Source organism: Dendrobates tinctorius, unplaced genomic scaffold, assembly GCF_039654945.1.
Source record: "Dendrobates tinctorius isolate UK_male_01 unplaced genomic scaffold, ASM3965494v1 ptg000081l, whole genome shotgun sequence".
NCBI classification, from domain to species: domain Eukaryota; kingdom Metazoa; phylum Chordata; class Amphibia; order Anura; family Dendrobatidae; genus Dendrobates; species Dendrobates tinctorius.
In genome coordinates, this window is record NW_027361749.1 from 14,190,541 (window position 1) to 14,205,703 (window position 15,163).

The window sequence follows — 15,163 nt, forward strand, 5'->3', positions numbered from 1 at the left end:
CTAGACAGCAGGACGGAGCAGGAACACGGGAGGCAGGACCGGAGTAGGACTGCAGGGCTGGAGCATAGATAGCAGGACGAAGCAGGAACATGGGAGGCAGGACTGGTGTAGGACTGCAGGGCTGGAGCATAGATAGCAGGACGAAGCAGGAACACGGGAGTACAGGACTGTGAGACTGCGGCAGGAACCACTGAGTACAGGACTGAGAGACTGCGACAGGAACTCGAGGAAGCAGGACCTAGTGTGTTAGAAAACACAACGATCAGGCACCTCCCTCAAAGGAGGACGGCCTGATATGCCCCTGTCTGAACTGCCATTGGTCCGGTGGTGCTTCCGGGTCAGGGCATTGCTGGAGCATAAGTGACAGGAGGGAGGCGCGGCTGCAGCCTATGGCGCATGCGCATTGCATGCAGAGACGCCGTCGGCCGCAGACCTGTCAGAAGACACCGCCGTGGATGTCGGATGTCGAAGGGCTGCGGCGCGGGAGCTGAGGCCGGGTGAGTATACAGTGGCGGCGTGACAATTAGAATGCTGAATTCTTGTGATGACCTGTCAAAAATTAATTCATAAAAAGAAACAGGTGACAATAGTTTTCTTCATTGCATATAAAACATTTTAAATGTCCTAAGGAGAGAATTGAACAAATCCAACTGCAAAAATCTTTTTGAAAAACACTTCAATCATATTCATCCATGGTGCATTGTCGTCAGGGAAACAGATATAGGCAGGATTTCCATATTGTAGACATTCAAATGTTGAGAAATCCTTCCTGCAATTTATGGCCGGTGGCTGAAGGTTGCATGTTTTTGAAGCCGACTTGCTTCCAAACTTTAGGTCATACTATTGTATTGTACTATTGTACACAAGACAAATGCACTCACTAAGGGAAGATGTTGGATGATCTCTTGTTTATCTAGTAGGTCTATGAATTGCAAATTTTTGCTTTTGTAAGTTGTGCTTGGAGCAAAATGACTTTGTTGAGATTGTGTCACACCGGTGTCCCTGCATGGTTCCTCTCCCTCTTCCCGGCAGGGACACTAACATGCTCACTGCTACGGCCACTCGGCAATGTCTCCTGCTTCGGATTTTTCGCTTCTTAAAAGGGTAGAGCGCACTCCGGAATTGCCCATGCCTATAGCTGGGAGGCATTAGGTATTAAGGCACCTTTCCCTGTAGGGAGGTGCATGAGCAACTTTAGTATCTAGTGTGTCTTAGCCCACTAGTCCATTGTTAGGTCCTTGTATCTGTCCTGCAACCCTGTACCAGAGTCTGTCCTGTGTTCCAGCACCTGTCCTGCGAGCCTGAACCAGAGTTTGCCAGTGTTCCTGATCCAGTCTGGCCTGCTAATCCTTCATTCCTGACCCTTGGGGTCAGCTGCTGCAGTACCGGGGACTGCCCTGGAGTGGTACCTGGTGGCTATCTGCAGCTGAAGACTAACCTCACAGAGGCTCTAGTGAAGGCCAGGTAGCCGCTTAATTATACCACCATTTTCATTTTCAGAATGCTAGACAGCTGCTTAGAAGAACGCATGGCTATTGTTTTTGTCACAAGGATAGATCAGGCTGGTTTTTTTTTTTATAAAGCTGAGAACAAGTCATAATCCTGACAGACTAATTAAGGTCTGAAACCTTGAAAGTTATCAAACTTATATTAGAACACAAATCTCCAAGGGTGCCAAAATTATTGCAGTGTCCCATTTTTCTTTTTGCAATTTTTAAAATGTGAAAGATGAAAATATGTATATATTTTTTCCATACAGTACAAAGGAAATATGTCATCTTTAATTTGAGGAATTTTAGAGATCATATCATCTTCAACTTGCTTAACTGTTTACAATTACAGTAATTTTGACCAGGGGTGCCCAAACTTTTACATGCCACTGTATAAGTTTAAGTAGGGCAGGGTACTGCCCTGTTGGCCACAATAGAGAGCTGATTATGGAGAGATTTTTTTCTGCGGTCAATGCTAGAAAACTAGAAGGGAGTCATAATGTTTGTCCCGCTTAGGCTACTTTCACACTTGCGTTATGAGGTGCAGCGTATGCTCGGTGTGAAGCTTCGCCCCCTGCCGCTCCTTCTTTGGTCAGCTCCGCCTATGGGCGCATGACACTGCATGTGACCTGTGTACCCTATCTTTAGCATTGGGTACGCAGGCCGTGCGCAGGTATGCTTTTGCCGGCGCATGGGTCCTTTGACGGTACGCTGGCTGCACCAAAATGCAACACATTGCGTTTGGCACAGGTCGGCGCACCATCAAAAGGACGCATTCCCCGGCAAAAGCATACCTGCGCAAGGCCTGCATACCCAATGCTATAGATAGGGTACGCAGGTGCGCCCATAGGCGAAGCTGATCGGAGGAGGCACAGCAGGGGGGCGGAGCTTAATACCGAGCGTACGCTGCGCCTCCTAACGCAAGTGTGAAAGTAGCCTTAGTTACCGTCTTCAGTTTGGGAGCCAGCGCTGTAAGATGACATTCGCTCCCACCTTAAAGATAGTAGTCAAGCAGGAGACGCAGGATGCTGCTTAGTTTAGGCCGGTCCGTGCTGTAGGTTAATAGCAATAGCCTTTAATAGAAGTGATTTACAAAAAAATAACACTGCCATATTCATCACTGTTATCGTTTTTTTCTGAAAGTGGAGGTATGCTTTAATAGATGGTAATAAAAAATGTCTTTCTTCAGCTAACCCATTAATACCTGGAGACTGTTCTGAAAAATGTAATATTTTGAGAAAAGGTTTATATGCATTTTAAATGCAACAGATTTAGTACTTTTGCATTTTCAGTTTTAAGCAGTTTTTTTGGCTTTCTTTGGGCAGAATATTGAAATAATTGCTTGATTTATTTTTTCCCGCTCATTTACAATTGCCTTAATTTTAGTGGAATTACCATAACATAAGTTATTCATCAGTTCTTTCCTGCCGACTGATTCACTTGAGATTTTTGTAGAAAAGTAGAGCAATAAGTGTGCCCCCAGTAAGATTCTACAGAACTCCCATGAACTGTTCAAAACTCAAGTGAAAGACAAAGAGAAATGTGGGTGATTCTATTCCTCCAAATGTTTGGGGTTTAGGTAATAATTTACTTATATCAAACTGTTTGTTTTTGCTGCACATTAGCTTGTTTTCTGAACAATCATAGGGATCATAATGCATGTTATGAAAAATATGGTTTACGTTCTATAACAGATGTACATATATCGAGGACGTGCACTAATTAGCCAATAATTGGTCTTCATGATTTACAATGATCATGATAAATGAATATAATTTTTATAGAATGTGTGAAACAGGGATTTGTTGATGAAGGGTTAGATGTGCGCTGCAATAATTTGTTCTCTATGTCATTTTGATGTTAGCCAATGTTAGAAAAAATTACTTGTTACACTATGTCGGTCTAGTGAAAATAAACACTTTAACAATAGTTAGCTCAACATTATGTAACTATTTAATTGTATTGTCAGAATAGTTCATGCAGTTTCATAAATTTCTGTATCTTTTCCTCTTTTCACAGGTTGGAGCTGTACATGCTTCTTTCCAACAGTCAAGTATTCCAAACACTGGAGGATAATAATTCGTGTACAGTTGTACTCAAGTATCAGGAGGTGAATGAGGGAATTCTACCAAGCAAAGAAGCTTAGAAAGTATCTTACTGCTTGCTGACCTGTATTCCCGCTACTAAGTGGCCATGATCTTGTAAGATGCAGGTGGATAGGCGACAATGACACTGTGGCTGGGTTATAGTTCAACAACACTTTACTTAGTTGAGATCAGTAAAATTGCAGTGAAGATAGGAAATAAGGAAAATAGCAAGTGTAAGGTTAAAGTCTCTTAAACTGGATGGGTTCTGCATAGTGACAACAGGCCACCATGGCAATAATAAATCAGTCTCTGAATACTTGCAGTCACATGTGATGGACCCCGGGCCTCTGGGTCTTGTTACTATTGCCTCTGCTGTCCTCTTGTCCAGGTTTGCATCTAGCACATGCGTTGTTTATGTGGCAGGCCCTGGTGCTGGATTCCAACTGTGCTGTACACAAAATCTTTCTGTACCTGGTCACTCTGCCTTGCTGTCATTTTCTAGGAGCAGTTGTAAGGGAGAGCCAGAACCGTAGTCGTGACCTGTACTCTGGTGGCAGCTGTGTCCAGCCCTTCCCCTACATTAAACAATATCATGCTCCTCGGCATACCTGCATCTCCAGATTGATCTTCACCCGGGCAATTCCCAGGCCATAATGGTCCCTCTTCTAGGCGAATCACATCAAGGGAAACACAGTCCGAGACAACTTTGACACTTTCCTTACTTAGGATTTTGCACGTTACATCCACAGTTGGTACTCCATAACATTTTCTTGCTTCCTGATCTTTCCCTTGCTTGCTGTCACTTCAGTGCAGTACACGCATAGACCGGACAGTACTAGATTGTTTCCCAGTTCCTTCCAGGTCTGACCTCACTACAATGACATTTCATTCAACCTGTTTCGCCCCAGACATGAATTAATCAATCACTACGTTTGGTGACTCCCGGTGGGCATCCGGCCCGTCTGTACCGATCTCATTGAAGTGCCAACTCCTTTCATCTCCTTAGTCCAGCCAACTTCTGCCCTAAAACTATTGGCCCAAGCGGTGAGACGCCACTTCTTCCTTTTCCTGTTCTGAACTGTAGTGGCTGTGGGTAACATGGGCAATAACGACTTAACGTTACATTACTGCCAAGCTGTCCGGACCTAAAGCCCATGTGGACTCTTGGGTGCCCTGGCCCCGCCTCACTAAACCGCTCTTCAGCACTAACCTTAACTCTCAGCAGCCCCTCCTACAATTAATCTTCTATGAACCTCCTATCAGATCCCACTAGTATGCCCCCACCTAGTGACTCACAACATAATTACAACTACCTAACCTATGGGGAACTATATACTAAAAGTGCCCTCCTCTAATGTCCCAAGAAGGGTGCACTAACTTTCCCTGACTATACAAACAAAAATGACATAATATGCATGCAACATTATCATACAGAAACATGAGGCAATATATATACAGTTGTCAGTACAATTGTAACACATTCAAGTGGCAATACCATAAATAATGAGCGGTAATACATAATTATAAATATAGCAGTACTGCAGGCAATAATCATAAAAACACGTCTGTAAACATTAAGACCTGGAAGACAATCAGAGGGAAGGGAGGCATGAGAGACATAATATCTTACCCTCCTACACAGTCACAGTCTGTCTCCATCTATCTGACACTGTTGGGGTGAGTTACTGTCTACACAAGTTGCTGTGATTCCTCCAGCTCCTTTATTTTCTCTCAGTTCCCCAGGACACACATTTTGACCAGTGCACCTTAGAAAACCTTTCCTGACTAAAACCAGAAGGAACATTCCTGCCTTACTGGGTACTACAGGGAGGTTTTGGATCCTTCTACTGGTCACTGCAGGTACATCTTTCTTGCATGTTCTCCTGTAATCTCTAGATATTGTAGCACCTTTACCATATGGTACACCTTCTCCCCATTGTTAGGTTGCCGAGCCAGTGTCTTGTGTTTTCAATCTGTAGTCCTCAAATCTAGAAGGCAATCTGCCAAAGTTGGAATGTTGAGAGTGAGGTATCAGGGAACACTCCTCAGTGCTTGGGATTGGTAGTCTCTACTTCCCCTGTTAGAACAGCCACCTTCTCTCTTCTTTCCAATGGTTCAGCCCTTGCACCAACCCAGTCTTCGTCTTCTGGTATCCTCTCTGATGTCGGCTGGTGTAGGTCTGCTTACAAATGTACATGGCCGTAGCATACTTCCGTAGACCATCCTCAGGGTTTCTTAAGCACCCTCGGGTTTGACCTCGACTACTGGTACTGCTGGATTAGGCTACATCACCACTTCATAGGGACTTGACTCCCATCTATGCTGTAACTTGATGGTTCTTCAAGCTGCGACACACAATGACACTGTCTCCTAGTTACAGTGGCAACTCGCAAAGATTTCTATTAACTGATAGTGAGTGTGGACTTAGTCTCTGGGCCACCGAATTATACATTTTCTGTAGTTTTCTGTGATGGCCTTCAATCAAGGTCAGTGGCATCCAATCTCCATCCTCTTCATTCTACTGTAACATCATGTTGAGAGTACGACTCCCATTTCTTCCAGACATGAATAAAAAGGGTGAGTAGCCAGTTGTGGAGTGTACTGTGTTGTTATGTACCCATATATTTCAGCAACGTATTCAGGCGATCTCTCTTTTTTTTTACTTCAAAAGTTCATGAAAGTTGCAATACAGATCGATTCACGCATTCACATGCGCTATTACCCAGAGGATGGTAGGGAGTGCCCCTTTTCTTGTGTATTCTGTATAACCGGCAAAATTCTTCAATCACTCTACCTTTGAAGCAAGTTCCTTGATCTGAATGTAGTTGAGTAGGGCATCCATAAGAAAGGATGAAGGTTTTCCATATGGCTTGTGCTGCAGATTCTGCTGATTGAGCTCTCATGGGCACTGTCACAGCAAACTTAGTGAAGTGATCCACCATCACCAGCAGGTACTTGAAGCCTTGTAAAGACTGTTCGACTGTTAGGTAATCCATTGACTAACTGCAGCGGTTAAGTAGTTTGCACCATCCCCACTGATGCCTGTTGCTCCCCAGCTTTTTACAGATTACAGCTTTGATAACATTTGCAAACTTTCAAGTCTGTGCTTTGTAGTAAAGGATAGTAGTAAAACCTCTAGAACCATGCAAATGTTTTGGACCAAAATGTCCTTTCTTTCAGCACAACTATTCAGATACTCTTCTAACTTCACTATTTGAGAGCACAATCTATCAGGTGAGCCCTAACTCCGTTGGTAGTTTCACTTTCCTATACAGGACTCCTTCGTGAAGGTGCAGCCGATCTCTCTGTTGAAGCAACTTTTTCTCAACTGAGCTCAGTTGCTCTCTTTCTCTGGGGCCAAGGTGGTACCCCCTTAGGATCCATCTTCTCATTTGCTCTACTTGGGTATCATAACTCTGTTTGTTACACCATTCCTTAGTGGTGCACTCCACTCCTGAATCAGTTTCTGGCTCTTCCAGTTGAATAGGGGCATTCTCCAAGTCATGGTACGCTTGGATGGTTTCCTTATCTAACAGTTTGAAGTTAGGGGCTTCAATTTCTTACAATTCTTCATCTGTAGGGATATTGGCAGGCTCAACAGGGTGGCAAGATAGAGCATCGGTATTTCCATCGCTGCGTCCTGGGCGGTACTGAATTTCTCAGTGACTGCAAACTCTACTGCCAAGATCTCCAACATGAAGGAGCTATAATTGTCACTCCATCCAGCAGTGTTTTACTGGCGTAGGCAATTAGATGCTTAGGTTCAGTATGGTAACCAACCTCTTCAAGCTCCCAGTAGTATATAGATCAAATGGCTTAATGAAATCAACACATGACAGGATAAGAGCACAGTTCATCAGCCTCTTAAAAATCTGGAAGGTTCTATCCTCTTCCTCTCCTCACGTGATCGCTTTCCTTTTTGTTGACCTCGGGAGCCTCACCATTTAGCCAAGCATATAGAGGAGCTGCAACTTTGAGAAAATCCTTAATAAATCTTCTATAGAAACCGACAAAACCCAGGAAGCCTTGGAGCTCCACCAGTTTGCAGGGCACGGGCTACTGCTGCACTGTCCGTACCTTCAAGTTTATAGACTGGACTCCCTTTTTGCTCACTACATGTCCCAGGTATTCAATATTCTCTCAGAACAAGCAACATTTGCTGGGTTTAAACTTCAACCCATCTTGTTCCAGTCAGGTCAACACCAGATCCCATTTCTCCAGATGTTCAGAGAAATTGGGCGAGAAGATGATGATATCGTCTAGGTAGATTAGGGGACAATCAAAATTCAAATCTCCTAAAGAAAGTTCCATGAGCCTCTGGAAGGTGGCTGAGGCATTGGAAAGTCCAAACAGTATGAAAAGGAATTCAAACAGTCCCATTTGTGTCATGAATGCAGTCTTTTCTGGTTATTTTTCAGATGCAAGCACTTGCCAAAACCCACTTGCAAGAGCAAGAGTGATGATGAACTTAGTACGGCCTAAAGCTTGCTAGAGAATCATCTATTTGAGGAAGGGGAGTAGGCGTCTCGAACAGTACAGGCATTCAGCCTTTGGTAGTCCTATGCAAAACCACAAGCATCCATCATTCTTCTTCACCAGTACTATGAGTGACGCCACGGATCCTTGCTCTGTTGAATAATATGGCCATATAGCATGTGCTTTAGCAAGGACTTAGCTTCTTGGTACAAGGCTGGGGAGATTAGGCGTTATTGGTGTCCAATAGGTCTAGAATCCTCAGTGAAAATCTCATGCTCCAATGTTCCAGTCTACCCAAAATCTGTCCCATTGGGTGGGTAGACGTGGAGGGAGTCGCTGCTCCTTCTGTCACCTTACTTGAATCCATCCTGAAAACTACGCCAAGTGTAAAATGTAGGTGGATAGGTGACAAGGAAACTGAGGTTGGATTATATTTCAAAAACGCTTTACTTAGTTGAGATCAGGAAAATTGCAGTAAACATAGGAAATAAAGAAATTAGCAAATGTAAGGTTAAAGTTTCTTAAACTGGATGGGTTGTGCATAGGGGCAACAGGCCACAATGGCAATAATAAATCAGTCTCTCAGTATTTGCAGTCACAGGTGATAGGCCCCGAGCATCTTGGTCTTGCTACTATGGTCTCTGAGTGTGCTGTCCTCATGTCCTGCTCTGCATCTTGCATATGTGCTGTTTATGGGGCAGACCCTGGTTCTGGATTCCTACTGTACTGCACACAGACTCTTTCTGTACCTGGTCACTCTGCCTGGCTGTCATTTTCTTGGAGAAGTCACAGTCTGTCTTCTGGTCTCTGACGCTGTTGGGGTGGCCTGCTGTCCCCAACAGTTGTTGTGATTCCTCCAGTTCTTCTGTTTTCCTCTCTCTGTTCTGCAGGACACATACTTTGACCTGTGCACCTTGCAAAAACTTCCCTGACTAAAACCAGAAGGAAAGTTCCTGCTTCTTTACTGGGTACTAAGGGAGGTTCTTCGCTTTATTTAGTGATAACTGCAAGTACGTATATACTCGTGTATAGGCTGAGACTTTTAGCACTTTTTTGTGCTGAAAACACCCCCCTTGACTTATACACGAGTCATATACCAGAAAGCCAGCAGGGGGGAGCAGCTGCAGCCGTTGAAGAGATCCTAGTCACCCTCCTCCGTGCCATCGCTGGTCTCCATCCCTGTATTTCCGTCCCGGGGCCTGCAGCTTGTTCCTGTGTTCAGCGGTCACGTCGTGCTGCTCGTTAAAGTAATGAATATGCACGAGACGCCACTCCCATAGGCGTGGAGCACATATTCATTACTTTAATGAGCGGTACCATGTGACCGCTCAACACAGGAACAAGCTGCAGGCCCTGGGACAATGGAGAAGCAGGGAAGTGCTAGACCGCGCTAGGAGGGTGAGTATGACGTGGAGGGTGAGCCATGCGATATTCCCCTGTCCCCATTCCACCGACGGGCTGTGTCTTCTGCATCCTCTGGCTGTGACGTTCAGGTCAGCGGGCGCGATGATGTGTTTAGTGCACACCCTCTGACCTGAACAGTCACAGCCAGAGGACCCAGAAGATGCAGCAGCGTGCGGCGGTGGAACGGGAACAGGTGAATAGCCCAAGTGCCGGGGGCCTGAGCCAGCGGCAACTCCGGCACCTAGCCCCCATAGTGCGCCAGTGTCCCCGCTGGCTCAGGACACCGGCACCTGGCCTGCAGCAACAAGAGGTGAGTATGTCATTTTTTATTTATTTTTAATCATAGCAGCAGCATATGGGGCATATTATTCTATGAAGCATCTTATGTGGCCATCAGCCTTTATGGAGCATTATATGGGGTATAATATTCTATTGAGCATCTTATGGGGCCATCAACCTTTATGGAGCATTATATGGGGCATTTTATTCTATGGAGCATCTTATGTGGCCATCAACTTTTATGGAGCATTATATGGGGCATATTATTCTATGGAGCATCTTATGAGACCATCAACCTTTATGGAGCATTATATGGGGCATTTTATTCTATGGAGCATCTTATGAGGCCATCAACCTTTATGGAGCATTATATGGGGCATATTATTCTATGGAGCATCTTATGAGGCCATAAACCTTTATGGAGCATTATATGGGGCCATCAACCTTTATGAAGCATTATATGGGGCATTTTATTCTATCGAGCATCTTATGGGGCCATCAACCTTTATGGAGCATTATGTGGGGCATATTATTCTATGAAGCATCTTATGAGGCCATCAACATTTATGGAGCATTATATGGGACCATCAACCTTTATGGAGCATTATATGGGGCATATTATTCTATGGAGCATCTTATGAGGCCATCAACCTTTATGGAGCATTATATGGGGCATATTATTCTATGGAGCATCTTATGGGGCCATCAACCTTTATGGAGCATTATATGGGGCATATTATTCTATGGAGCATCTCATGGGTCCATCATTAGCCTTTATGCAGCATTATATGGGGCATATTTTAATATGGAGCATCTTATGGGGCCATTATTAACCTTTGTACAGCATTATATGGGGCATATTTTTGTATGGAGCATCTTATGGGGCCCATCATGAACTTTATGGAGCATTATATGGGGCTCCGGATTCAATATGAATATTCAAAAACATTTAATCTACTGATGCCTCAATAAATTTTGCTTTTATTGGTATCTATTTTTATTTTTGAAATTTACCAGTAGCAGCTGCATTTCCCACCCTAGGCTTATACTTCAGTCAATAAATTTTCAAAGGTTTTTGGGGCAAAATTAGGAGCCTCGGCTTATACTCGGGTCGGCTTATACTCGAGTATATACAGTACATCTTTCTTGCATATTCTCCAGTAATCTATAGATGTTTCGGCACCTTTTCCATATGTTACACTCTTGTCATCTTCTCCTCACACCAGGCCCACTCTTTGGTTAGAGAGATTAAACATGGGGAACAATTTTCCTCGTGGTGTTTTTAAAAAAAGGAAATAATTGTGAAGAAAGATAAGGATGATAGCAGGCTCATTAACCATGAAGAAGAACTTTGATGGGATAGTTGAAGGAAATGGAAGTAGCCTAATTGTGTATTACCTTTTGCTTGGAAATTGACAGAAATACATCTATCTCATTAAATCTCAAATTTCTGCTTCCCTTAAAGTGAACCTGTCATATTATACATGCTGATCTTTCTATGGGTAGTATGTATAAAGCAGAATTACCTGAATAGATTGATTAGGAATTTAGGGAAATATATTAAGTATAACTTAATAATAATAATAATAAATTTTATTTTTATAGCGCCGACATATTCCGCAGCACTTTACATTTCAGAGGGGATTTGTACAGACAATAGACATTACAGCATAACAATAATCACATACAGTAGATTATAACAAATACCAAGAGGAGTGAGGGCCCTGCTCGCAAGCTTACAGTCTATGAGGAAAGAGGTAGACACGAAAGGTGGGTGGTAACAGTTGCTCTGATTGTATGGACCAGCCATGTTAAGTGTGTAACAGTACAGACACAGAGGGCTAATGGATGCATAAAGCATGTGGGAACATGATGCTGGGAACCTGGTTATGGTAAAACTTTTGGCTCTGCCGCACAGGGATAGGTTAGGTTAATGTGTTGAGGCGATAGGCCAGTCTGAATAAATGCGTTTTCAGGACACGCTTAAAATTGTGGGGATTGGGGACTAATCGTATTGACCTGGGAAGTGCATTCCAAAGAATTGGTGCGGCACGTGTAAAGTCTTGGAGACGGGAGTGGGAGGTTCTGACTATTGAGGATACTAACCTCAGGTCATCAGCAGAATGGAGGGCGCGGGTAGGGTGGTATACTGAAACAAGGGAGGAGATGTAGGGTGGTGCTGAGCCATGGAGGGCTTTGTGGGTGAGGGTAATAAGTTTATACTGAATTCTGGAGTGGATGGGTAGCCAGTGTAATGACTGGCACAAGGTAGAGGCATCGGTGTAACGATTGGTGAGGAATATGATCCTGGCTGCAGCATTCAAGACAGATTGGAGAGGGGAGAGTTTGGTAAGAGGGAGACCGATTTGAAGAGAGTTACAATAGTCGAGACGAGAATGAATAAGAGAAACAGTAAGAGTTTTTGCAGAGTCAAAAGTAAGAAAAGGTCGAATTCTAGAAATGTTTTTGAGGTGCAGATGACAAGAGCGAGCCAGTGATCGAATGTGGGGGGCAAAGGAAAGCTCGGAATCAAGTATGACCCCAAGACAGCGGGCATGTTGCTGGGGAGTAATAGTGGAACCACACACAGAAATAGCAATGTCGGGTATAGGTACATTAGTAGCAGGAGGAAACACAAGGAGTTCAGTCTTTGACAGGTTCAGTTTCAGATATAGTGAGGACATGATATTAGACACAGCATTTAGACAATCGCCAGTGTTTTCTAGAAAGGCTGGCATGATGTCAGGAGAAGAAGCGTATAATTGGGTGTCATCAGCATAGAGATGGTACTGGAAACCAAATCTACTGATTGTTTGACCAATAGGGGCAGTGTACAAGGAGAAGAGGAGGGGGCCTAGAACCGATCCTTGAGGAACCCCAACAGTAAGGGGAAGGTGAGAGGAGGAGGAACCGGCAAAAGAAACAGTAAAGGAGCGGTCGGAGAGATAGGAGGAGAACCAGGAGAGAACGGTGTCCTTGAGGCCAATGGAATGGAGCATAGTGAGGAGGAGCTGATGATCCACAGTGTCGAATGCTGCAGAGAGATCCAAGAGAATTAGCATGGAGTAATGACCATTTGATTTAGCTGTTAGCAGATCATTAGAGACTTTAGTGAGGGCAGTTTCAGTGGAGTGTAAAGAGCGAAAACCGGATTGGAGAGGGTCGAGAACAGAGTTTTCTGAGAGATAGCGGATAAGACGGGAGTGGACCAGGCGTTCCAGGAGTTTAGAGATGAAGGGAAGATTAGAGACAGGTCTATAGTTAGCGGCACAGTTTTGGTCGAGGGATGGTTTTTTAAGTAGTGGATGTATGATGGCATGCTTAAATGAGGAGGGAAAAATACGAGAAGAGAGAGAGAGGTTAAATATTTTAGTTAGGTGAGGGGTGACAGCAGGGGAAAGGGACTGGAGGAGATGTGACGGAAATGGGTCACTGGTGCAAGTAGTTGGTGCTAATATTGAGCTCCTGTCATTCAGTGCGGGGGACATCGTTACAGCCGCCACTCACTATACACCGAGCAGTGACTGAAGTCACCCCTATGACTGAAAGCTTGAGACTGCCAGGAGGAATAAGTTTCATTTCCTTGCGACAGCGGGGCTTTCAGCGTGGGCACCGGGCATCTTCACAATGCTATAAACCCCATATCTGCAGGTTAATAGTGTTTTTTTTTACAAGACAGGTTCTGTTTAATGTTAAATATGACAGATCTCCTTTATAACAGTATATTATTTTTTTTTCCGCCTGCAGTCACCTCTATGGGGATCTCAATGTATATGGATCTATAAAGTACTACTGTATTGATCTCAATGAGAGCTGTAAATATCTCTATACTGTAACCTCTCCTTTAGGGAAAAGTTATGACTATGTAGGATATATAAATGTACTGTACATCTATTTTTCTGTGTCCTAGCAAAGGCAAATCCTCCTAGGATGCTACGCAATACTAAGTTGGATTACAAGGGAAACTAAGCAGGGAAAAGGCAGATACTCAGATGGGTTTTTCCTTTGTCAAACCTTAAAATGTAATTCTGCAGATGTCTGAGCTCTGAAATGGCCCAGTTTATTTCATGCAATACCCAGAAGATCGCAGTGTAAATGGTCATTCATCTTTTGTAGTTAATGCTTTGCTTTGAATGCATTGGCATGAAGATCATTCTTTTCTGTTTCTCAGACATTTCTTATCTGGACTTTTCCAGGTAGCAGTGGAAAAGCTGCCTGACGAGGCTTGGATGAACACATTGCTTAACAAATACTCTACAGACCCTCAGTATCAGCAACTCTTCATCAATCTGGTAAGGACAGAGCCAAATACAAAAACAAACATTTCCTCTGTGAACAATGTGTTTGTTAGATTGAAATCATTTGTTTATGATGAGTGTGTCAGCCGCGCTGATTTACATAAACATCGCCAATCCTGAGACTTTACATTTTCAACAAAAGTAGCCGAGTACAAACAGCATTCCTGGGTTTTAATTCATACTGTATAAACATAACAGATGCTGATAAAATGAGCCAGCGAGAAAATACAAGAAAGAAGGTTAGGAAAGGTCTGTGTCTATTAAATGCATTCCAGATTGACAATAGTGATATAAGTTTTGTGGATCATATATAATTTACATGTCACTTCTGTCTGTTTTGGTAACGCTCAGAAAATATGCAATGTGCAGGTTTTTTTTTCTTTTTGGCAAGTGGATGCTTTGTGATGACCTTTTGAATCTCATCAATATCCAATACAGTGAAAGTTAAAAATGTCTTGTCTCTAACATTGCAACGTGCCTATTGCACCACAATATAGCTATCTTTATCCGTATAACTCATAGCAAATAGTTTCAATTAGTGATGGGCGAGCGTGCATCGGGTGCTTCATTGAGTATCGAGCATCGGGTTTTCCATTGAGTATCGAGCATCATGTGCTTCAATGAGTATCGAACAGTGCCGAGTTTTGCTTGGTGCTTGAGTTCTTGGGTTCCCATAAGAACCTTATTTGAATCTTCTGTACATAGCACCACACTGAAACTGAAACCGGGGTATTCCTCTGGGATTCCAGTACCATGCATTCGAGCATTTCAGCACTCGACCAATAGTAGTCTCAAGGAGGCCTCTTTCACACATCCATATATTTCCTTTACCAGAAAACCCGGTACCGGAGATATCCGTGTCCGTGTGTTCGTGTGTGTACTACGTTCGGCACACATGTGGCAACCATGTGCCGCATCAGTACCACACGGACGGCCGCCGGGGAAGAAGCGCTACTGTAAGCGCTGTTCCCCGGCGGCAGGTGCTGAACGCAGCTTTCATCCATTCTCCCCTGCTCTGCCGCGATCAGCGCGAGCAGAGGAGAATGAATGAATAACTGACCTGCTGTGACCTCAGGACGTGGGAGAATGCAACTGATGAGGTCACTGTGACAGAGCTTGAACTGCAGTG

General features: G+C 43.9%; 1 protein-coding gene across 4 annotated transcripts in view; it reads left to right on the forward strand.

Moving 5' to 3' along the window:
- LOC141096891 (chloride channel protein D-like) overlaps positions 1-15,163 on the forward strand; it is a 346,533-nt gene that overhangs the window by 310,899 nt on the left and 20,471 nt on the right. For all 4 annotated transcript variants that reach the window (XM_073583783.1, XM_073583784.1, XM_073583781.1 and 1 more), the window contains exons 16-17: positions 3,510-3,600; positions 13,933-14,028. In XM_073583783.1, coding sequence (XP_073439884.1) covers positions 3,510-3,600; positions 13,933-14,028 — 187 coding nt within the window. The remainder of the gene's footprint in view (positions 1-3,509; positions 3,601-13,932; positions 14,029-15,163) is intronic.